Here is a 25,155-nt window from a genome sequence, read left to right as displayed (position 1 = left end):
TGTTGTTTTTTAAAGAAAAGGATATTATCTTTTATTTTATTTTAAGATTTTATCTTTTTATCTGGGAGAGAGAGAGAGAGAGAGAGAGAGAGACAGCACAAGCAGGGGGAGATGCAGAGGGAGAGGGGAAGCAGGCTCCCTGCAGAGCAAGGGAAGCCCGATATGGGACTCGATCCCAGGACTCCAGGACCATGACCCAGCTGAAGGCAGTGGTCTAACCAACTGAGCCACCCAGGCACCCCAAGAACTTTGTGCTTTATGCTCAATTTTTCTGTTAACCCAAAACTGTTCTAAAAAGTCAAGTCTATCAGAAAAATTGTACGACAGGTTAAAGAGGGAGAAAGGCTAGCTAATCCGAACAGAGACAGAAGGGATTCCATACTGTAGAATGATGTGAATTCCTTTCATCTCACACACCTTAGCTTACGATGGCCTATTTTTGACTGAAACAATATGTGTCTAGTTAAACACCAGGACATCAGTGTAGAATTATCTTTGCTTCAGAACTGGAGGGGATGTTAGAGATGAATAAACAGGTTGAGGTAAACTTAGAAATTAACTGACTGTGCCTACCAAACACTCCGAATGTTTCTGAAGAAGGAAAATTGTGTATGGTTTGTTCTGGAGCAAAGCACATATGTTTAAGTATTGTGGGTAAAAATATAGTTGCTTAAGATGCAGTAGAAACACTCCTGAAATGTTTATTTAGGGTAACAGATTGGCATGTACCCCGAATTACTACATATGACTGTACCTAAATGGTTTAATGTGGCTAATTTTATAGTCTTTGAGGGTTCTTAAAGCTCTTTATCAATATAAATGATCCACATTTTCAGCTGTTTCAAAATTCAGGACAATAAACGTTCCACTGGCTCATTAGGTTGTACAGCCTCAGGTCAGGAGTTTGGTGGTAAAGGTAAATCACCCCAGTTCCAACCCTGGCTGCACAGCTTCCTGTCTGGGTAACCTGGGGCAAGTTACTTGACTTTTATTTTGCCTTGCCTCCCCCATATGAAAGTTGGGAACAACAGCAATAGTTACCCCATGATTAGATGAACTAATGCACAGAATCACGTGTGCGAGGCCTGCTACATGGCTCTTGAGCGTTAGCTGTTATTGGTATGGATAAACTGACTTTAGGAGACCCTGTCATTTGGGGAATCACGTAGCATGCTCCTGCAGCCAGACGGATGCACAAAGACCCACCCTCCCAACAGTGGTACTTCTCCCACTTTGGGAAACTAAAAATGTTAACATGCTGGACTCCTCCACTGACCTGTGAAGTCAGTGGGAGCAGGAGCCAAATCTTTGGCATCTGTGTTAACAAAGTACACCAAGGAAATATTTCTCAGGATAAAGAACCAAACTGATTTACTTCTTACTGGGAAAGTAGTTTTAATTTCAACTAAAACACATACTGTTGAGTTGAAAGGTCTTCCCCCACCCCCACCAAATGAGTAAACCAGATCAAGTTTTAATCTACAGTACTTTGGCCTAATGATATTACTATATATCAATTTTTAAGATCATCTGTGTTCTCAAGTATTTCCCTGGGTGGACTTGATGATTCTGGGACTTTGGGCTGTGAGGCCACCATGTTGAAAACAGAGAAAACAGCAACTTGAGGGTCAAACTGAAAATTAACTGCAGGTAGAGACGGACCCCATTTTCAGCTGGTGAGGGTTCTAACTCACAACACAGTAGTCCTGGATAACAGCAAGTCTGCGCTTCAAGTTAGGAAAGGCTCTAGTGAATCCAGTGAGTGCAATGTTAGCTTCTGTACCAGAGACTGATATTCATTTAATCAGGATGGGAAATAAGAGTTGGTAATATTTGAAGAAGCAATGAAGTTCCTATTTTCATGTAAACGACCCCAAGTAAACACCAAGGGCAGCAAACCAGGAAAACGCCCCAAAGAACAGAATGGCTTCTAACAGACGGCCTTTTCTGTTTCATTTTAAGCAACAGACAAGTATTTAACTAAATTATTCTCCACGGACACTATTAAAATGGCTTTCCTGTTGTTATCAGAATGGAATTTCAGATCCACTTAATTTCAAGAAATTGACTGAAATTCAAATCACAAATCTGGTTTTAAATGGTGCTCTGTACTCTATGCACTATTTATGCTGATTACAGCATTGAAGTAGCTGGGCTCCGATAACAGAGTTAATAGTATTAAATCAGAGATGCCAAATTAATTTCTTAGACGTGTTCACAAATAGCTCTAAAATTATTATGAGGCTTGACGGTTGAAAAATGTTCCCATTTTCTTATTGTTCAATGGTGACATAATTTAGATCAGATATACACTGAAAATACAAGATTATAATATAAAATTATATTATAAATTATAAAACTATGAACGAGGACCCCTAAGGGGCATCTAGTCCAATGTTCTCATTTAAGTAAGAAAACGAGGCCCGGGAGAAGCAGGGGAGCTTAGTAGTTGAATGCTTGGGCTCTGGAGTCAGAAAGACCTGTGTTCCAGTTCCACATTGGCAAGTTCTTCACTATGTGACCTTGGGAAGGTTACTTAGCCTCCTCAAGCTTCAGTCTCTTCAAGTGTAGAATGGGGATAAGGACTGCACTAAGCTCTAGGTTTGCGGTAGGATTAAATGGGATAAATATGCAAAACATTCAGCTCAGCACAGAAGATTGGAACATTTTAACTACTTCTTAAATATTAGCAGTTATTATCATCATGACTAAGAATGACTTCTAAGGCAATGTAAGCAGCAACAAAACCAGAACATAGAGTTCCTGGCACATATCACAGCTTTTTTCATCTAAATACAGTACCTGGGATAAAAGATTTATTGGCACAGACAATATAACTATAACTCTACATCAAACAGAAGGATAACTAATTTCAGTCTTTCTGTTACTGAACTGATCCGAATATTAAATCAGCGATTACTTCTGGAGGTCTCAATTTCATGAAGATTCACCCATACTTAGCTTTCCATGAGCAATCGACATTACATATTTGCCTTCCTAACTGTTTTAAATTTTTAAATATTTCTCACCCGTTGCCTGCTCATGTAAAATAAAACAATGTATATTGGCCACAAGTAAGAGCTAGGGTTCACTTGGTAACAATGTTAAATTTGACTCTGGTTAGTTGCTATACGAAATGAGTCTACCATTCTTAATCTGTACTGTCAGGTGTGGCCATAGCCTCTATACATCTGTTATGGAGGAAGCAAGGATAAGGGACACATTTAAACAAACAAACAAACAAGGTGGGGAAGGATAGGGTGGCTGGGTTATGGACACTGGGGAGGGTATGTGCTATGGTGAGTGCTATGAACTGTGTAAGACTGATGATTCACAAACCTGTACCCCTGAAGCAAATAATACATTGTATGTTAACAAAACAAACAAACAAACAAAACTACAGCGGATGTGTAGGATGAGTAAGATTCGGTTTGGGTAGTAGAGACTCCTAGGAATCCAGGGACCAACGATCACAGACATTTACAGTTGCCATTTTTGTCAATATTGACTGCCCTTACCTGATTTACTCAAGAGTTGAATGTTTTTTTCTTATACTAAAAAAAAAACCCCTCAGAATTAGAAGCCTCATAAAGAATATTGGCTTTATATAATAAGCTCTCGATAGCTGAGCATTTGATAATCTTTTACTTAATTGGTGGTCTTCACAGTAAATATTCTCAGACCGCTTAAAGCGTTTTCTTGCAATAAACTAAAGACTGTCTCTTAATCTGGAGAATGACCAAAGTAAATACAATTAACTTTAAATCTTTAAAAATAAGAGTAAATGCAACGTGGCATAAATACATCAGTACGTCCAGCAGATACCAACTCACACTACAGTCAGATAAGCTCAAGTAGAAACATGAACAAAGCCCAAACACCTTTTTATGTAACAGTAATGTGATTCAGCAGTCCAGCAGATGAAGAAAATCGTCATTTGAAAAGTGGCAATTTGTAACCATACCCGGTATTTAGTATTTCAGCGACTAGAAATAAAATTGTTTGGCAAACTTACCCGCATTTTTGCACAGGCATCTTGGGTTGATTCTGTCCCTCTGAGCTCTTTTATCAGCATAGAACCTAAATACTAAAATACAAAACAATTCAATGGTTTATGAAAAAATATAATAAATAGGAGTTGTGATTTAAAACCAAACTGTGGAAGTCCTACTGGCTGGGTTTCCTGGCTGAAAGTTGTTGGATAACTTTTATAAACTAAGAGTAACTAATCCTAACAAATAAATGCTTTTAGAGAGAGAATGCTGGAGAATTAACTACAGTTCTGAGAGCTGTAAATTGCTCTTTATAATAAAACCACAGCATTTTCTAAAGATGCCATCTTTCAAATCATATTTAACTGCAAAATGGGGGCATCTAAAAATGTTTTCCTTTTTTTTTTTTTTTTTTGAGGCAGCAATGTCTGCAAAAATAAATCATGCTACTCTCCACGTAATTACAGGGTTGTATGAGACAGCTGAGAAGCTAAGCGATATGCACCCCATTTGGGCTGAGCTGGCTGCGTAGGTAATTAACGTTAGGCCGCTCTAGGGCGGAGATGCAGTTTGGGGTCTCAGCGTTCACAGCTGCGCGCCCAGTGCTTGATCCACCTGAGAATGACATGGGCACAAGGTGGGAGCCTGCGGGACGGGGAACGACCTCTCCGTTGTTCCAAAGGGGGAGAGCCCAGTTCCTGGTGCAAACCGACACCGAGGGGCTGAATGGGGTAGGAGAGATGAGAACGTCCCCTCCCAGGAATTACCAATCACTTTTTTGTTAGGTGATCTGATCCAATACTGCCTCGGTGCCAAACGCCACTCACTTTCTAAGTTCCGGCTGGCGGGGGGGGGGGGGGAGGACGACAAAGAGTTTGTAGCAAAATGTCTATTTGCCTTTCCATCCATTGACTCCTCTCCAACTTTTAGAAGGTTCAATAGGGTTTCTTTCTTTTGTCATTTTTCCCTTCCCTAATCTCCTAACTGCCCCCCTCCACAAAAAAAAAAAAAAAAAAAAAGAGAGAGAGAGAGATAGCGCGCGAAAGGGCTCTATGTGTCTTTAAAAAAACAAAAAACAAAAACGAATGAAAATCATTATTTTCCTTACATGGCACGGGGCAAAAACCCGACTGCGAATCGGGCGTGCAGACCAGGCACTGCCCGACGCGAAGAGGGGCGTGCCTTGAAGGCAGGGGGCGTGGCTAAGGGCCCCGCAGCAAGGCGCGCTCCCGAGGCTCAAGGCTTTGTGGGGCGTTTGAGCTTTGCAGGAAGGAGGCATTTCAGTTCCACAGTCTGGGGGAGATTACTGCTGAAATGAACCCAATGCTCCACGATAAGCAGGCAGTAAAAGAGGTATAGATAATAAAATGAACAAAAGGCCGAAATTGCTAGGCGACAACCAGAATGCCCACGTCTTAATCAAATTAAGAAAAAGGATCTCGGAGAAATCCTTGCCTTTTCAGTTATGGGGGAATTCTGCCCTAACTGAAACATTTCTTTTTAAAAGAGGTGATTTTACTTTTCCTGCTGTAGCCATGACAACCACCTGTCCCCAAACCTATGGTATCCTTTCAATATTTACCTGTTCATATTACTTGTAATTCTCAGCTCAGCCTGATTCTCTCTCCTATTAGAACAAGGGACCCAGTAATAAAACCCAAATGAAAAAAATCAGGTAGTACACCCAGTGTTTTGAGATCATTGGTCAATGAATGTTGCTGTCTATATGTGTTATATTTATAGGCATTTCCATTTTAAGATTGTGCTTTAACATATTTCATTTACAATATACAACTGTATAAGAAGAAGGCAAAATAGACCTTAAGCTTACAAGAATAAAAGGGATTATTAATCTCTATTTACTTGGACATTCTCGGTATAGGAAAGGCTACTTTAAGAAAAAGAGAAGGGGAGAACATTTTAAGAGTTTCATTGATGGCCATTTCGGTGTATTTCCAATATAAAAGTAAACAAGCCAGAAGTACACCCTCTATTCCCGCTGGTACCCAAATGCTGAATAGATGGTAACTTACAAAAGCTTTGTAATCACACGATTGGAAGATGAGCTTTTCTGGGTGGTGTTGCCAGTACTGAACTGGAGTTGAGGCTGTGGCTTCATTTGGAGGTCGCAAGGTAATGGAAGGTTCTCCCCAGTCTCCTGTCTGAAAATCACATTTATTCTAGAGGTAATATGAGCAGTTGGCAAAGTTCATTCCCTATAGTTAGCCTGAGTTCATTTTACACATGTGTGCTAGAATGGGCAAATGCGTCTGGGTGTATTATATGTGTAGAAATACTTTTACTATTTTTTATTGGTTTTATATATGTGATAGCATCATATTTCCCAAAGCTGAGTTAATTTCTGAGGCATGAAAGAAGTTATTCCATTTTTAGATGGACACCCTAAGCTAGGTGATTTTAAAATAAAACATGGAGATATTCATAAATGATGCACTAATTCATAATTTTCTGTTACAACAGAAAAAGAACATATGAACTTTGAAAGACTTTTCTGTTTTTAAGCTTGGTTATTTGAACTTTTTAGTCTGAATTGTTTTTACATTCAGGAAACACAGTTTCATGAATTTCAGTTTCCAAATATGACATGTACCATGTACTTGGGATGATTTTAGATCTCTGGAGAAAAGGTAATATAAATGTGATTCTAAACAAAATTTCACAAGATTTACAAATGGATGACTAGTTTTCCTCATCTGAATTCACTTGTATTGATAAAATGCCACTGTGACAGTCTTGGATGTATTCAGCTACCTTTCTCAGAAAACCTAAAGCACAAATGAATAATAAACATTTAAATGCCAAGTTTGGTCATATGTGCATATGTATGTACTTGAGGATCTTAATTCACAAATACAAGCAAATGCACATATCATGGCATATCATATAATGCATACGCCCACTAAGACAGACCCAAGACAGAAGGACATCCCATCCTTCCATCTATCATTTTCCATGAGGTTATCTTCAACTAGTTTTATTACTGTAATGGCTTAGCGTGAGCATCTATAAAGTCAAAGGCTGGTGTTGGCAGGTCTTTTCTAGGTTCTGATCTGATTTAGATATTATAATAGGGGTGATTTCTCTCACTCTTTTCCCTGGTAAAGATTCCAGTCTCTCAAAATTCAGCTCTTTGTTCTCAAATGGACTTTAACAAAAACTAGACAACAGGTAGATTTCCAAAGTTACTCTCTTTTAACCTGGATCTGGCTGCTGTTGTAGAATTAAAAGAATTACCTTTCTCAAGAGTTGAAAGGATATAAATAGGTCTCACGAGGTCCCAAACCAAGTAAAACTTTGGTCAGAGACCAAGTTCTACTGAAGTACTAACAAATGGGTTAATACTGTAGGGTTTCTTAAGGAGGATTTTCAAGGAATCTAGCATAAGAACGCAAAATTTTGCTTGTAGGTGTACGTTTTGGGGGGAGAAAAAAGTCGACAGCTTTCAATAAATTCTCTGAAAGGCTCAGAAACTCCAACAGGTTAAAAACCGTGAGTCTCCAGGAATAGCTTACACGGGACGTGTGTTTTGGGGAAGAGGACTAGCATTTCAATTTTCTCTGTGCAGTTTGGACTTATGTTAGATGACACGTGAGGTGGCTGCTAAGGCTGGAAAGTGTTAAGCATAGGCTTTGCTTTCTGAAGTTTCTGTCTTTGAAAAACCAAAAGAAAATTCTAGAGCCCCTCAGGAATGCACAGGCCTTTTCACTGAGGCAGAGACCCTCTAGTCTAAGCCATTCTGTTAGTTTGGTTCTAGATCCTAACTTACTTGCATATGGCTTGGTTCTCCTATCTCCTGTCTGTTGAAATTGTTAAGACTTTACCTGGAATAATTACTTTAGCATTTCTGTCTTTATGACCCATCCCTGACTCATTCTTGAGTTTTCTCTTTATAAGTTTTATTTTGTTAAAAAAAAAAAAAAGACTGGCTGCAATTAATTTTAGGAGAAAGTTTTCCTCTGGCTGCCTATTACGATCTTTTCTTCTCTTTCTCTTTCAAACATCTGGTCTACAACATCTCTCTGTCTTTAATTCAACTGGCTGTGATTTGCTCTTAAAAAAAAAAAAAAACTAGTATGAAATTGAAAATGTAGAAAATGTGGATTTCAAAGCTATTTTGAAGCTGAATGTAATAACCTTTAAGTGATAATACCTACAGTTAAAACTCTGGAAACATGCAGCCAGGAGTTCTTAATTAAAAGCTCTCCCCAAATCCAGCAAATCCTCTAGTCCGCCCCATTCACCTTCTTCCCCTCCCTCGATAAAGCAACAACAACATAGCAAACAGGTGTTGTACATTTAAGTCACGCGTAACACTGTTAACAGAACAACAGAAGTTTGCACGCAACTCCGTGGAATGATACAAAAGGAGGAGCTGGTTGACGTTAAGATCTTTCGATCCTGTGTTTTCCAGGTGACAACTGAAACCAAGCATCAGATCATCACTTCAGCCCTGTCTTAGCTTAGCTGAAGTATCTCTTGGCTGAGCTCAACAGGCAGTTCTCACAACAGCCTGAACAGCCATGGCAGGCGCTGGGGGTACCACGGGTTGCGGGGCAAAGGCTGGGAACAGGGCTGGGTGTGGGGAGGAGTGGGGTGCAGCCAGGGTTATGGGGACATTTCAGGTGTTAGTACATTAAGCATGCAAATCGTATGCAAACTCATTCTTTAGTTGCTGAATTAACTCAGGCACTTTTATAATTAAACTTCGATGTGAGTTCCATACACATCAAGCAGAACTACAGCCAAATGCTCATCCCAATATTCACACCATCCACGTAAGTTGTAGCAGCCATTTTGGGAAGAATGAGCCCCAGCACATAGCACCTCAGTCTGGAAATCATCCCGACCTCTTATTTGATAACCACTTGAAAAACGGGTGGCACATCCAATAAACTCAGTTTAGGCAGGGCCATCATCTGCTCTCTGGGACTCCACTTTGTCCTGAAATCCCAAGCCACCTGCTTTGAATTCAGAATGATTTGACAGGGCCTTCCTACGTGCTATGGGGGAGGGGAGGGAATTATGGGGAAGAGAAATACAATCCCTCCTTTATGTTCTTTGTGGCCTTGAACATTACTCCGGTCCAAATATTTTAAATTCTCTATATAGGGACTGGATCTATCTTTCCGGAATAAGAACTGAGTTTTGTCTTATGTATTTCCAGATGTTCTTTTTTTTTTTTTTTTTTTTTAAGATTTTACTTATCCATTTTACAGAGATCACAAGTAGGCAGAGAGGCAGGCGGGGGTGGGGAGGGGAGAAGCAGACTTCCTGCTGAGCAGAGAGCCCGAAGTGGGGCTCGATCCCAGGACTCTGGGATCATGACCTGAGCCAAAGGCGAGGCTTTAACCCACTGAGCCATTCAGGCGCCCCCAGATGTTCATTTTCAAAGAAGTAAACGGTGTTCTTAAGATTGAAGTTACAAAAAAAAAATAAACGTACTTGCTTCCTGAAAATTCATCAGCTTATTATGATTGTGTTTCACTTTAAACCAAAGAATATTTATAAGGCACTACTTGCAGGTGTTCAGTCTTCCCTCTGGAGTTAGCTTTATGAGAACGGATAGATTTGGGGACACGACTGCCAGCAGGAGGTATGGACTGGGCCTTGGGTTATAGCTTCAACTGGTCCACGGACAGTAAAAGAAAAAAAGATTGGAGAGAATAATGTCCGCCCTGGACACTGGACGGCACCAGGAACGAACTATGGAGGAAGCGGGTAGGGCGGTACAGGGTAGGGACCAGTGAAAGAAACCAAAAAGCAAATTAGGGTTTCTACCTCAGCTATACAATAATTTCAAGTGGGGAGGCCCATTGTTAGGTCTTGTAAAATAGTACACTCATATCGAGATGGTACCTGTATTTCCTCAGGTAAATTAACAAAAGTAATTCTCCAGGTAAATTAACAAAATTAATTTAATAATTGCCCAGTTTTAAAAAACGTGTTAAATATGAAAAAAATCAAACAGACCTAAAAAGTCTTTTGCCTCAAAGAAGGGTTTATAATCAAACCTTACCCTCGACGAATAGTAGATTTAAACTTAGGGAACAGTGATGCAATTATATTTAAGTAGAATAACAAAACAGGAAAAGATTGGGGTAAAATTCTATTTTAAACTATTACTGACTGGCAGTACTCTTTAAAAGGCTTAAGTAATTATAGAAGAGAAATTCAATGATTCAAGACACTCTTACTAAATGTCTTCAGGCTACTTTTTTAGAGCTTAAAATACTTAAAACTTTCCTTTATGTTCATGTATTGAATGATTTCAATATTCTAAGAATTTGGTCATGGCTTAAAACCTCATCTACTTGGTATGTATGTATGTATTTCCTGTAGGATATTATCAGTGAAACAAAGGAAAATGGACATCATGAAGTATCCTTTCCAGCTCAAATAAAAATTAAACTGTGAATATAGAGAAAAAACACAATTTGAGATTAGAGCTTTAAGTGGAAAATTGATTCTGTTGAACAGGTATTTACCAACTGCCAACTCGGGGTGCACAGTCTGGCGGAGTGTGAAGGGCTACGATGGGCCATACTTAACATGATGTAATTAAATCAAACGTCTTTTATCCCACCAGCTGAAAAGTATAAAACCATTAACTGAATTTAGTTGTGACCCAGGAAAAAATTCACAAAAGTCTGCAGATAGATTTTTATTGGATGGCGGAGACTAAAATGCAGCTTTTCAACTTTGCTTTATTCCAAAGGTGTTACAGATGCATGACTTTTGGTTCAAATGCACCAGATACATAAGGCTAATGGAAAAACACTGTATTGCAGAGCTCTCTCCTCCAAACATGGAAACTAAAGATACTACATACTCTCTATCCTCTGTGCATATGAAGGGAACATCGTCTGTATTCTTATTTTCTTCTTGAGAAAAATATTTCCTAAGGATATCAGTAAATAATTAAAAGCCAGGTTTATGACTTAGCTTCCTAACATGAACAGAAAGGTATGATATTTTTCAAGCCTTGTATTATTCTGAAATTTTTTTAAAATTAGGATTTAATTGATTTTTTTTAAATAGTAGATTTTAAATCTTTTCTACTAGGAACTGTTTCCACCTACCTGCTTATAAATTTAGATCTGAATATTAACAAACATTCTCTATTTCTTTAGAACACTTAATGAAAAACGAAAATGATCTTAAGTGACGATTGTTAGGTGAAGGCTTCACTTTGAAGAATTCTGACAAATATCGATCAGAGATGAGCTACCCAAACATCCATAAGGTACAGGTGAAAACATTTATTTTCTGTTATCTCTGAGGCTTTGAAGAATGTTCCCGAGAGCTGTACACTTATAAATATGTAGACATGGGTTTGGATGTGAATGTAAGGAAGGGCCTCCTACAAACATTCACACACACACACGGAAGCAGGAGGCTGCAGCAGGTCTTTTGAAAATCTTCCAGAATCAAGAGTGCTAGTTTGGTCAAATGCAGCTGGTTATACTAAATTTGTTCCTTTGGATGATAAAGAGCAGAGATGGCCACTTCTCAACACGAAAAAGCACTGGTTAGCATTTACGGGTTCGGGAGGGACTGCTGGGTCACTGGAGCATCGGTACCAGGCAACGTACAGACCCCATGAGCCCAAGAGCCGGAAGTCCCATGCACGGGGAGGGGTGTGCCTAGCGCGGCACCCCGAAGGGAGGCCCTGCACATGCCACCCCGAGAGCTCTGCTTAGTGATTCTCAACCAAATGTCTTAACCTCTCGGACAGCAGGCTATCCGATGGGAAAAATTTAATAGGATATGAAAATAAGATTGTATTTTAAAATACAAAACAGAAAAGACCAAATGTTAAAATGTCTACATCCCAAACAAAAATGCTTTTTTTTTTTTTAAAGTATGCAGAGGTAAGCTGTGAATATTTGAATATCATGCAGCTCAGAGTAAAATGGGTCATGATTTCCCACACATTCCAAAGATCAATTCAGTATTGTCCGATGGAAAAAGGCTGAGAACCACTTTGTAGCTCTAACAGTGTCTCTCCTGGCCAAAGTATTCCCACGCTTGCATAAATGTATACAGAATATCATGCAAATCAGACTCAAATATTTCTCACAACTGAAGCACATGAACCTTTGAGAACTTTTGGACACAATGGGTTGACTAGCCCATGGACATGGGGAAGTACGAGATGCGGAAGACTAACAGTGATATATACGTGTGTGTGTATATCTATATATCAATTTACCCTTTTCCTTCTTCCTGTAAAAGCAAGTTAACACAGACACCTGGGATGAAAGCCAAAACTCACATGGGACAGATTTTAACTGCAGACTTTAAAAACCAGGTATGTTTCTCATTTTAGGACAATGTTTGCACATCAACTGGTCACAAGGCACAGTGAATGAGGTATCAGAGACAAGCTCTCAGGAGTCGTGAGACAGCACAGAGTGTCTGCATTGCCAGGACACAGTACCTGCAGCTACTGACAACACTTTGCAACACATTACACAGTGCAAGTTCAGGAAAGAAAATAACCGTTTGTAACCTTACATTATGAACCTGATGGATGGCTGAGAAAGGAAATCCAGCGTTCTGATTCGTCCATATCTCACAGACAGACGACTGCTGATATAAACAGAAAACTATCTCATCTTGTCAATATTTAGAACATGGCAGCTACCAAGGTAGCATCAAGGAAGGGAAGGAGGCAAATAATAAAAAGCAAAGAATCACATTTCTTAAACACACACACACACACACACACTCAAAAATGTTTTAGGATGCCCAGGTTTAATAACTGGCTTCCAACATATTCTTTGGCTTAAAAGCATTTTGGGTTGGCTGGGAAAGAAAAAAGACCATTTAGGCATTAGTTTTATATCAAGGGAGATTACCAGCAAGTTCACATCTTGGAAAAAGCAAATTGTGTTTTACATTTGCCAAAGACAACGGAAATACCTTCCCTTTTCACATAATTCATTTCAGAGGATAAATATTTTCACGGAGTTCAAGAAAGATGGGAAAAAGCCTTTAGAGCAGAATATATATTTTTGTTTTCTTATCTTCAATGACCAAAAGCAAACAATGCAGTAAAATGTCTTTCCTGACTCAGTCATTGCTCCATTTAATAAACCTAGAAGATCCTTCTCCCTCCAGAGTTCTCAAGGGCGGTTGACAAGGGAGAGGGGGAAGCACAGTTGGCCACTTGGCAGTGGAGGGGCGTGGTGGGGGAGCAGGATACTAGGAGGAAGGATACTAGGCAGGGAGGGGTTGGGGTCAGGAAGCCACGGTCTGTTACTGAAGCAGACACTTTGGGGAATAGCACTAGGGAGCCTACAATGAGTCAGCTCCATCATCCTGACTCTCCACCACACCATTAACAAGCTAAGAATTAACAATTATTAAAAAGCAATAATGTTTTCTTGTTTAGAACCAAATGCCAAGCTAGGCCCTCCTCTGGGGAGTTACAGCAGAAACCACCAAATAAACCGAAGAGGCTCCTGGCTTGATCTTTACAGAGTTCTTTTCCTGAATTCCATCATTCTAAAAGACACCATGAAATTGAATCACAGAAAATGGCAGCATGCCTAAACTTACTCAGTAAGCACTGTGAACATCCCCAGAATTCACAAGTAGGCCGTACAAAGATCATGCCGGAAGGAGATAAGAACATAACCACAACATGGTTTAGAAGCCCGGTGAAGAACAATCGCATCAGCAAATGAATTATGGAAAAGAAACTTATCCCGGGCTAAATGTTATCCCTACCTTCACCCTCCCAGAAATGCTCACCAGAAATTTAACATCTCTCTGTCCGGTGACAGTGGCATCCCCCCTACCCCCGCCCCAGACATCTTTGCTTTCCATCTCTTCTGTCATCTGGATGGCTTGCTGGGGACAGATTGTTAGGTAATTGGCATCCCGTTAAGGAAATAAGATCCCTGGGGTCTGACCGAAGGCAAATGCAACCACTGCCCACTTAAACTGGCTCTGCTACTCAGTTCCCTCTCTAGACTTCCTAGTATTCTCCCCACAGGGAATCTTCCTCTTCCTACCTTTCAAAAATTCAGTCTCTAGCAGGTTAAGTCTTGTGCCCATTAAATCCCCAGCCTCATCTACAATAGCTGGCATCGGATTTAAATATAGGAACTCCATGCTTTGGTGGGATCACCATCTTAACTGGCACAAATGGGCATGCAGCAGAGGATACCCCTCACCTTCTCAGTACTCTCTTCCACATTTCTGAGCTCATTGTTTCACAACTTTCACAGACTTTAAAAAAAAAAAAAGATGTATTTATTCACCTGAGAGGGAAAGAGACAAGAGAGAGGGAGAGTGGGGAGGGGGGAGGTTGCAGCGGGAAAGGGAGAGAAAATCTCAAGCAGATTCCCCACTGAGTGCGGAGCCCAACGTGGGTCTCAATCTCACCAGCCTGAGATCATGACCTGAGCCAAAAGCAAGAGTCGGCCACTTAAGCGACTGAGCTACCTAGGAACCCCAACTTCCACAGACCTTTCAATGCTAGAAGTAACCCAGGAACCACTTGTCATTTGACAGATGAAGACACTGACATTCAGAAGTGGCTTGCTCAGGTGACACAGGGGAGAGTCACAACATGTCAGTCTGGGATGGCTGGGAAGGAGTGCCAGCCCAGTCTCCCCTCCCTGATGGGCACCAGGCCACTTGACATTTGGGGCAGACCCCATAATTTCCTGGTCACTTTGAGTCACTAAGAATCCATTTTGTAAAAAACAAACAAACCCAATATCACCTGATTTAGACCTTGCTTTCCCTCACCACAGATCAGGCTTAAGACTTAAAAAACCTATGGAGGCTTGATTTGTACTTGGTCCTCTCCTTCCTTCTTCCACTAGGAGTAGGGAGGAGTGGGGTGATATGGTCAATTGTGGACACCCCCCACCCCAACCTCTACCTCCTTCATGCCCTTTGTTGGGGAGGGGAGTACTGGAGAAGGACAAGGGCCTCTTTTATTCAGCTATGGCTGAATTCTCTGACGGCTTGTACTGCTTCTCAGAATAATGCTAATATGGCCTCCGATGTCCTCCTGTAGCAGGTGCAATCATCCTGTCCTACACAGGTTCTACTGTGTTTCTGTGTAAGATCTTTGAAGGCCTCTTCTGGGAAAGGAGATGGGGTCCCCCCTGCACGATTCCTGATGTGAAAAATATGTCTCCAGCTTGACTTCTTCCAAACTCTACTCAGCCCTCCTAGTGCCCATGCTCACCCGCTGGATAGGACACAGGAAAGAGGGTATAACCCAGCCTCCTCCTGGCGCGCCCACCCGCATCACACAAACATATGGCCTGGTCGTGCAGGGCAGACTGCTCTGTGACCACTCCCCTCTCTGCCAGGACATGACGCTCCAGTTCTCTCTCCTTCAGCTCAGGTTGGTACATCTGCCTATCAGAAGTCCCCGACTGTGGAATGAGATGCCAGTTTCCTCTTCTGGAAGGTTCCCCCACTCTGCATGAGCCTTCCTCTTAGACCTCTTCCCACTAGGTTCTGAGTGCATAGGGACACCTCTCTCCTCCTGTGCCCTCTCCTCAGTGGCTTAGGTCTCTGTCCTTCCCCAACACCAATCTTTTGCCTATTCACACATGCAGCTGACGGTGACTGGGTTCACCACCTCCTGGTCAGTCATGAACAGGGTAGCTGTCTCCATTATGGGCAACTTTCTCTTGAGAATGTTTAGTACTTAGTTCCTACAGGAAATTTCCCACTTACTGTCTTATTACACGAGTATTATCTTCCAACAGTCAGAGAAAGTTACCAGAGATTTAAGGAGGGAAGTGAGGGTCTCATGCATCACTTAGTTGTTTTTTTTTTAATTCACATAAAATTTTTCTCAATGAAGAAAAAAACTCTACCTCTGGTCACATACACTGAGCAGAGTTTGTATGTGGCTTATATACATTTGAAAAATGTTATAATAATTATTTTCACTTATGAGCTACGTCTTAAACTTAGAAAAAAGTAAAACTTCTGTAAGTTCCAACAATTAACTGACTCAATGCAAAGGGTAAAAAGTCAGATTTTTAAAAAAGAGTTGGAAAAAAAAGGCAGTTGAGTGTGTCTTAGTTGTAGAGGTCACTGAAGAAAATGCTGATGCATTTCAGATACCACAGTAATTCTGTTGGCAGTAAATAATTTATCAGGCTCAAAGAGCAGTTACTCTAGGTGGATTAGCTGTAACTGGCTTCCTCATAAGATAAAATGTTTCTTCTTCTAGACACATGGTTATTAGACTGAGTTTTGAAATGAGGCTTTTTTTTTAATGCAAAAGAGTTTCCATCACAGATTTTCATTATATTTATGAAGATAATATTTCACAGTACAACTTGTATTGAAGTGCTGAGTTCTGAACGGTTCTGGGAAAGAAAAAATTGGTGATAAGATTTCACTGGGAACCCATATTCCTAGAACAGCAGTGATTTAAATCTAAGTTTTAATTGAGCTTTAGAGTGTCTTCATCTGTAAAGAATAATAATAGTACTTGACCTACTTATTTTGCCAGGTTGTTCTGCAGCTCATGGTAAGCTGCATGAGAGAGGGAGCTTTTTCACAGCTAAATTTCTAGCACCTAGAACGCGGAAGGCCGTCAAGCATGTTTACTGAATCACTGGAACCGTAGAATGTGCTCAGAGTTTCTTGACAAAGAGTAAAGCAGGACTGGAACATTAATTACTACTATTCATTATCATTTGTAGTTGGTTCGTGCTTCTTGCCACTTGGGCTTTTTTAGTCAATGACATCACTGCTGACACATTTCTGGTGAATGCACCAGAAATGAACCTTGAAGAGTTCTTGTTAGAATGGTTCTCATTTTTCCTGATAAAGGCTGACAAAGTGTTTCTCACTTTGTTGAAGGGAGAAGGAATATTTGTAATTAGTATACCTATGCTTTAAAGGCCTACTTGTACTGAGCTTGGAAACAATTCTATAAAAGGATGTTAAACATCCCTCTGCAAGTTTCATTTGCTTATTTCTCAGGCCAACTTAGTTTACCTGAACCTGAATTACCATGAAATCCAAATAAATGGGGGTTAAGGAAAGATACAGTAGTCTTAGAACTGAGATATAGTCAATAATTGAATGTGGATTTCTTTGATGAAGCAAAGGCATATTATGTTATGTTTCTACTGACTCTGGAAATGTTTTCTTAAAATATAACACATGTCTCATTCTTGTCACCATCATGTACCTCAGGTTACCAGGAATTTAGTTCAGAAAATACAACACATCTGCATTCCATCTAATGACAAAATGTAAAGTGTAGTACTTATCTTCAAGGTTTTCTTCCTGAAGGAAGGCTTTTTGTCTACTCAACTGGTAGCAATCCAGTAGTTTATGACATATTCTCTCTTCTTACTGATCCATTTCCCCCTCTTTACTGGAGCATTCTCAAACAGTGCTGTAACATCTTCTAGTAAAAGCAAACAGACTCCTTCCCTTGACCCAATATCCTTCTTGAGCTCCTACTCAATTTCTGTTCTTCTTTAAGAAGTAAAATGCCCCAAGAGGTGTCTGTGTTTTCTCCATGTTCCCTTTTCCTGTCCTCACTTGAGCCCATTCTACAAAAACCGTTTTTCTCTATACCCCCCACTCTGCCAAATCTGACACTTCATTTTCCTTGACATCTGACACTTGATCACTCCTTCCATTTCTTGGCCTCCTTTGCTGGTTTCTATAAGTGGTCATCTTCCCATCCCTGGAGCATCAGTTCTTGATCCTTTGCCTTCTCTGGCTACACTAGGTGGTGTTACCCAGTCCTGACTCTCACATTCGCATCTCCAGTCTAGACCTCTCCCCTGAGCTCCACACTCGGATACCCAGCTGTCCTCCTGATGCTGCTCTACTTTGATGATTAACAGGCATCTTAACCGTAAAGTAAATGCCCAAACCGAGCTCCTGTTTACCCCATAAGCCTTGTCTCAGCAAACAGCAACCCCCTTCTTCCAGTTGGAGCCATATCCTTTTACTCACATTTCTCATCCAGTCTAGCACCAAATCCTGTGGAATCTACTTCTAAAGTCTTCTCACCCTCCTATCACTGCCTCGTCCAAGCCACTACCCTTTCTCATTTGGATTATTCCATTAGCTTGCAAACTGGTCTTGTTGCTTTCATCCTCATCCCGTTAGTGCTTTTTCTCAATACAACAGCCAACAGGATCTGTTTGAAATGAAAGCTGCATCATGGCGCTCTGCTCCGTTGAACTCACAGGAAGATCCAGAGTCCTAATGAGGATGGCCTTTGAGCATCTCCATCTGCCAGCACCCAGCCCTGGCCTCATCTCTCTGTCCTCCTCTCCTACTCCTCTTCTTGCTTACTTGGTTCTGGACAGCAGTGCACGTTCCCGCCTCAAGCCTCTGCATTTGTCTCCCCTTCTGCCTGAAATGCTCTTCCTCCAGCTACTGCGGGACTAGCTCCCCCATTTCTTGCAGGATCTACTCCAATGTCACCTTCTCAGAGAAGCCTTCCCTGAGCATCTGGCATATTACGTCCAAATTCAGTCTATACTTTCCACATTGTAAAAGGATTATTCTTTCAAGCAGAAATTGAACATTCAAAAAAGTTTAGAGTATAGGAATCTGTCTACCTGGCACCATGACATGATTCCAAGATAGTTACTGCAACTTTTGAGCACAAGGTGTGGGTCACAAAGTGACTGTCTAGGGAATGCACATTGTTATGAACACAATCCCTTTTCCACGATCAGGACCAGCAGTAAACTGGGATTCAGAGGCTGATGAGGCTCATGGTGTGTCTTGGAATGGAGCAAGCTGACAAGAGCTCCATCGACTCACCAACACCAATTAGGTTCTGAAAACCTTCCAGGAGTCTGCCAACACTGTGTAGGCTAGTTTAATAAAGAAATGTGTATGAATAGAGCCCTCTGGTCAGATTCTACCAGAGATGAAATTTTCTGCCTTGCTCTAGCCCTGGAAAAAATTGTCTTTTTCTCTGTTTCTCCCTTATATTTGTCATAATTCTTTCACACTTCGGGGTGTTTGAAAATTGCCCAGAAAGAATCCGACAAGAAAGAGGAAAGGTTCAGGGTGAGAGCTAAAGGTATAATGAAGTCCATGCCTTCTCTTGGATGACAGCGCTTCTAAAATAAAACAAAAACAAACTTGAAGAGTGAAACAAAACAGCTTCAAAGGCAAAAGAAGAAAGGGCACCCTAACAAAAGAAGGCTCGGTCAGCAGCCAGTGGACTCAGCAGCTCCTTGAGCAGAGACTAAAATGAGATCTGTCAAAAAGACGGAGTCAAAGAGACTGGGGCAAGGATTAATGCACCCCACACCTCTGCATCTTTTCTTCCAGCAGCGACAGCCCCGCAGCCTATGGGGCTTCCATGGGCACTAACGGAAACATTGCCTGGAAATCAGAAAATCAAAACCCTTGGTTTCTCCTGAGTTGCCCAGGGGCCGTGGGCCAGCCTCCGGATCACATCCATCTCCCTGACATGGATTCAGTAATGACCCTCCGCTCCCCTCCTGTGAGCTCTACGATTCGAACACAGCCCTCAAACAACTGTACGGGATTCTTCTTTTCAACTACACTCGAATGTCTCAAGTTCAGGGTTTTTGAGTTTTGTTTAAATTTCTATGTATTTATATGTTTGCCACTGACCCTTTTAAAAAAAAGATATTTCAGGCTCACGATTTCTTTTGCAGGGAATGCTGGACTCAAGAAAATGCTGTTTCCCATCGTTTCTCCACCTCCCTGAAGAGCAGTCCTATCAAACCTTCATGATCGTGACCTTCCCCTAGAAGTGAAATGTCAGGCCATTCTCTCTGGGTTCTCTCTGGGTGACCCACTGTGGCTGGCATCAGCATTCATCAATCTGGCAAAAGTGGGAAGAACTAAATACCACTTTTGGTCCCATCCTAAGTCCATCGGCATGATACAGATTTGGATGATAAATTCCTGTTGCTTGCCCAAATTTACAGGTTTCTCTCTTTCCCTCCCTCCCTCCCTCCTTCCTCCCTACCGTTCTTGTTAACAGATTCTGGTGTTGACAGCACATAAAATAAGCCCTTAGCTACCAAAGTAGGAAAGAACGTACAGGCTAGGTGATTTCTGTTATTCATTTGCAGAGATCATATATAACCTGCATTCCCTAATATGACAGTTGTAGCCCTAAATGACAATACACAATTATTTATGAGATCTCTTCAGAAAAACGAAAGCAGAGAGAAAAAAGAACACTGTGCAATCGAGATCGTAATGTACAGCTCCCCAGTTTCTCTGCATGTTGCAGGGAATTGAAGTCAATCGGGATCATGCTATTTATTGCAATATCGGCTGTTTTACTGGTTCTACCTCCAACTTTGGATGCCACTGTTACTGATGCATTTTTCAGAACAACTAAGAAGCAGAAATATTAATAACTCATTCAGAAAAGCAGTGATCAGCTTTTTTATCATAACATGGATTGCCGCGAAGGAACCGGCTTTTGCAGAGTAATACTGTTCTTTGCCTATAACATCTTTTTTATACATTATGTTCCTTTCTTGCAAACTGAAGCTGTCGTTTTCTTTATTTAAGCCCATTTTTTAGCTAGACATTCAACACTGTTTCCTGCCTCTGGTCAAAAGAGAGGTATTGGACAAGGCCATTCATTCACCGATGTTGAGACCCCACTACTTCTCCATATTACTCATGTGGAAAATATGGAAAAATGAGGTCTAGTTGAGTGATGATCTTACATGATGCTGACCTAAGAGGTCTCTGGTAGAAGACTGCAGTTTCTTCCTAGGTTCTGTCTGTTCAACACTGAAATCACCGCATTGGGGAAATTACTTGAAAGGCATGCTTGTTTGAAGTAAGCGTTTTAAATTAGCACATGTCATAGTTGGGGAGGATCACTGATACACTGAGTGTTGGCCAAGCTTTAACAAGACATTGATAGCCTAGGGTTATTGGGCAAACAACTGGATAAAACTTTATTCTGGAAAGGAATAATGTAAATGTAAAATCCTGCATTAAGGTTAAACACAGACACAGACACAGACACACAGACACACACACAGACACAGACACACACACACACACACACACACACACACACATACACCCCAAGGCTGAGGGCTGAGGTTGGAGGCATGGCTCATGGCCATTGGTAAAAGCTGGGACATTTTCGGGACGCCTGGGTGGCTCAGTTGGTTAAGCAGCTGCCTTCGGCTCAGGTCATGATCCCAGCGTCCTGGGATCGAGTCCCACATCGGGCTCCTTGCTCAGCAAGGAGCCCGCTTCTCCCTCTGCCTCTGCCTGCCACTCTGTCTGCCTTTGCTCACTCGCTCTCTCTCCCTCTCTCTGACAAATAAATAAATAAAATATTTAAAAAAAAAAAAAAAAGCTGGGACATTTTCATGAAGAAAAGCTCAGTAGGAGTTAACAGATGTTACTGAGGTCAAGCATGAACATCAATAAAGCATATGTGCCCAGAGCTGGGGATTCGGGATGCTGTGGGGTCCACATCCCACTTCTCAGAATGATATTGGGAAGGAGCCACGTATGATGAACAGAGTAAGGGGAAGACATCAAATTCTCTTTAGTCTTAAAGAACTGTTCTCAGCAAAAGGGAGCAGATTTATTCTTCAATTTTTCTAAGCTAAGTATGTAATAGTTATAGGAAGGCTTATTTCAATTCAACGTAAGGCAGAAGTTCTACCAGAATTTTTCCAGAGCGATGGGACTGTTTCACAAAGTCAGGGTCACCTTCCCAGGGACGAGGGTAGGCAGAAACTTGTAGCTGTCCATTTGGGATGTATTAGGAACAGTCCTGCATTATGTCACAGGACTAGATATATTTTCCAGCCCGTTCCCATCCCAAGATTCTCTGCTTTTCTTTAGCAGAAGCACAGAAGAATCTTCTAGTCATTAACACACGTTACTGCAAATCTTTGTGAAGCTGTATTCAAACCTCATTGGAAACCCCTATAGAAAAGGGGTCGCGCCATTTCATAATTGTTTACATGAAGCAATTGTTTGCTACTCCTGATTCGTAAAGAATAAGAAAACGGATGTCAAGAGCGAAGGATTTTCTTGACAAAGTTTATCCATGCTATCTTGGAGGTTCAATTCTCTACTAATCTTGCATTTTCCTAAAACGTTAGACAGTATTAATAGAATCTGTCACAGGACTCAAAACATCGCACTAGAGACATTTGGGGTTCTAGAACTTACAGAATGTGTCGTGTCTGCTGAGACTCAGTTTGGAGAGAGACAGTGCAGGTGTTTATCAACACAGTGGTCAAAACTCAGGTGGGAAGCTTGACTGCCTGGGTCTAAATCCTGCCTCTACTTCTTACAATCTGTGTGGCCTTGGGTAAGCAACATAAACTCTCCATGCTTTGGGAGTTGTATTAATTATACATTATAAGTTTATTATAAGTTGTATGAATCATTACTGCCTCTGACAATAATGGTATTCAGTTAACTTACCAGATCTACTAGGCAGGGGTTGTTCCAGATAGTTCTTCCAAAAGATTTGATACCATCCCAATTTGTGTCTAATCTGAGGATCCTAGAAAACTATGACTTTGTGGTGCCTATAAACTTGTGTAAAGTAATCTGTAAATACTTGTTGAAGTATTTACAGAGTGCTCAGTATAAGGAATTTTAAAATGATGAAGGAAGAGTCAGGTCTTGCTACTACATAGCCAACATACACTTCACTGTAAGAGGAAAAAAAGTTTAAATATAAAAGATAATGATAGAATTTGATGTATGCTAACTCATCAAGTATTTGAAAGTATTTAAATAAGGGTATCATCCATAAATCCTTTCCAAAGAGCTCCAGTGTTAACTGGGTTATGACACAGATAGAAACTTCTTGGAGTATTCGAACTCCTAAGAACTATTGTTTCCATACCAGTGGAGAGATATCAGTTTGGGCTCAGGAGCTGGAAAATACAAGTATTTTTGCAAAACACAGTTAGGTATTATGAGCTTTATTCCACAGTACATTTATTCCCAGTTGTTAGTTGAAAAAGCATACTGTAGAAGTTTTCTCAAAATAATGATACTTTCTGATAAAACAACTCAAACATATAGCTTTAGAATTTGTAAAATAACTTTGACAACTACTCCTTTACTTGTGCCTCACAAAAAATAATGTGAGGTGGGCATTGAATTCATTTTAGGAAGAGAAAACTAAGATTCTGAATGGCTAAAAAGGCTTGCTCAAGTTTATAGAGGTAAGAGATACCAGAGATGGGATTCTTAACCCTGATCTCATGGCTTCAGGTTCGGTATTTTAAAAAAGCTCATCGAATTATAAATATGAACTACTGAAATCAGTACTCATGTGATATGACAATTTTCTATTAGACATTCTCAGAGTGTTAGAGTGGATTTGTTTAGGGGCCCACTTTTGCTATTTCTGCTGCATTCCCATCCCTGGTCATGGCACTCTGACGGGCCCTGGGAGGGGCTCCCTTCCCACCCTTCAATCTGTGTGGTGCACCAGGAGGGAGCTAAAACCCCATTCAGGCACATGACCTGTGCCTGGCTAATCATATGGCACGCGCGTGCGTGCACACACGCGTGCGCACACACACACACACACACTACACACTACACAGTACACGCACAACCTCCTTTGTAATTCGCTCTGGACAGATAAGTGATCCAAAACAGACTGATCTGAACAAATGGGACTCAATCTTGGGACTTTTTAGGGGGAACTCTTGGAAAAATAAGGCCTCTTTCTTATGGTTTCAAGTTAAGTAGAAATTGGATTTGAAACTCCCTCATAATAGAGAAAGTCTGTTTGGGAGAAGAGCCAACCCAGAGGGGAGCAGAGCTGGGACGTGAAGAGCCAAAGAGCAAGACATCACAGGAGCACCTGGACCCAGGCCCACCTGAACTTCGCAGTGAAATGACTCAAACACATGCCCTTTTTAACTTCAGACACCCTGAGGTGGATTTTTGTTACTTGCATGTATCTAGAAGAGTCCCTACTGGTAGATTATTTCAGTCATCTACGAATGGGATTAACTGAGAGAGGACGGCATAATCAGCCCTATTTCCTCTAGACATGAACCCCCTCCCTTTTTTTAACATTTGAAAAAGAAAAGGAAGAGGGAGAAGGGGAATAAGAGAATTCTCCTACCCTTGAAAATTTATCAAGGTCAGATTACAACAACCAAAACTCTGACCTGCGGGCCCAAGAACTGGACTGAATATAATGAGAAACATTCCAAAGATTTAACAAGTGGAAAAATAGCCTGGTAGGCCTCTTTGTGAATAAGCTACTCACTGTCAGCAAGCCTAAATATCACAAGGTCAATTCCACCGAAATAGGGCTTTCGTATAGTGTCAGATTTCTTATTTATTCAGTTGAAAACAGGATGTTTTATACTGACTTTTTTTTTTTTTAATCCATGGTCTGTTTTTAATGGGGAACATTCACTTTGGTTAAGTACCAGGACACTGAGGGAAACTGGAGACATCAAAGCTTCTCCAGCAAAAATCGATGGAGGTGTTTAGGTCTGACTGGCATGTGTCAGAACAAACTCCTGGTCGTCTCATTTGCCTCACTGATGGACTTGACAGAGAATGAAAGAATCCAGACTCGTAAGATGAGCATCAAAACCTAAAAAGGAATCCCTCTGAGTGATTCTCCTACTTCTTCCCATGATTTTTTTTTTTTTTAAACCCGATGCACAGGATAGATAGTGACACTTCAAAGATTCCCAAAAGACACTTAATCACACTGGAATTTCCCTCTGCAAAGTTGTCACAGGGAGAGAGCAGTGTATATTTTGAGAGGAGGCAATTAACCGTCCACATTAATGAACAAAGTGTACACACATCAGGTTTAAATTCCAACTATGAAAGCGACGTTTCCCACTTCTGCTTGGTGCAATGCCTTTGGGAACCGATGGCTGGTGGTCCAGAGCTCTTGGCTTGAATCGGGGCACAGTTCTCATCAACATCCCAAGTTATCTCTGAAACTGGTGTGTCAGCTTGTCAGCCCGACAAGCTGTCAGATCGGAAGCTCCTGACGGAAAAGCTTACTGAGTTTATTCTGAACCTTCTTTTTTGGTTTTATATTATCTGTCTGCGCTTGAGTATTAGGAGTCGCTCTTTAGACCTTCATGGAAGAAACTTTTGAAGTCATGGCCAGGCTGAGTCTTTCTGA

The 25,155-nt window shown here is 41.0% G+C and overlaps 1 protein-coding gene across 10 annotated transcripts in view; it reads right to left on the bottom strand.

The window, feature by feature from the left end:
* ANKS1B (ankyrin repeat and sterile alpha motif domain containing 1B) overlaps positions 1–25,155 on the bottom strand; it is a gene marked incomplete at its 5' end in the record, with an annotated part of 1,134,786 nt that overhangs the window by 50,402 nt on the left and 1,059,229 nt on the right. For 4 of the 10 annotated variants that reach the window (XM_080810759.1, XM_080810760.1, XM_080810761.1 and 1 more), the window contains 2 exons: positions 4,016–4,087; positions 6,026–6,154. In XM_080810759.1, coding sequence (XP_080666885.1) covers positions 4,016–4,087; positions 6,026–6,154 — 201 coding nt within the window. Of the gene's footprint in view, positions 1–4,015; positions 4,088–6,025; positions 6,155–12,530; positions 12,606–25,155 lie in introns of all 10 variants that reach the window. The other 6 variants (XM_080810753.1, XM_080810758.1, XM_080810754.1 and 3 more) reach the window with 2 other exon arrangements.

This window comes from Martes martes (genome assembly GCF_963455335.1).
Source record: "Martes martes genome assembly, chromosome: 8".
NCBI classification, from domain to species: domain Eukaryota; kingdom Metazoa; phylum Chordata; class Mammalia; order Carnivora; family Mustelidae; genus Martes; species Martes martes.
The sequence above is the reverse complement of the archived record's forward strand: the minus strand, read 5'-3'. Positions and strand labels throughout refer to the sequence as shown.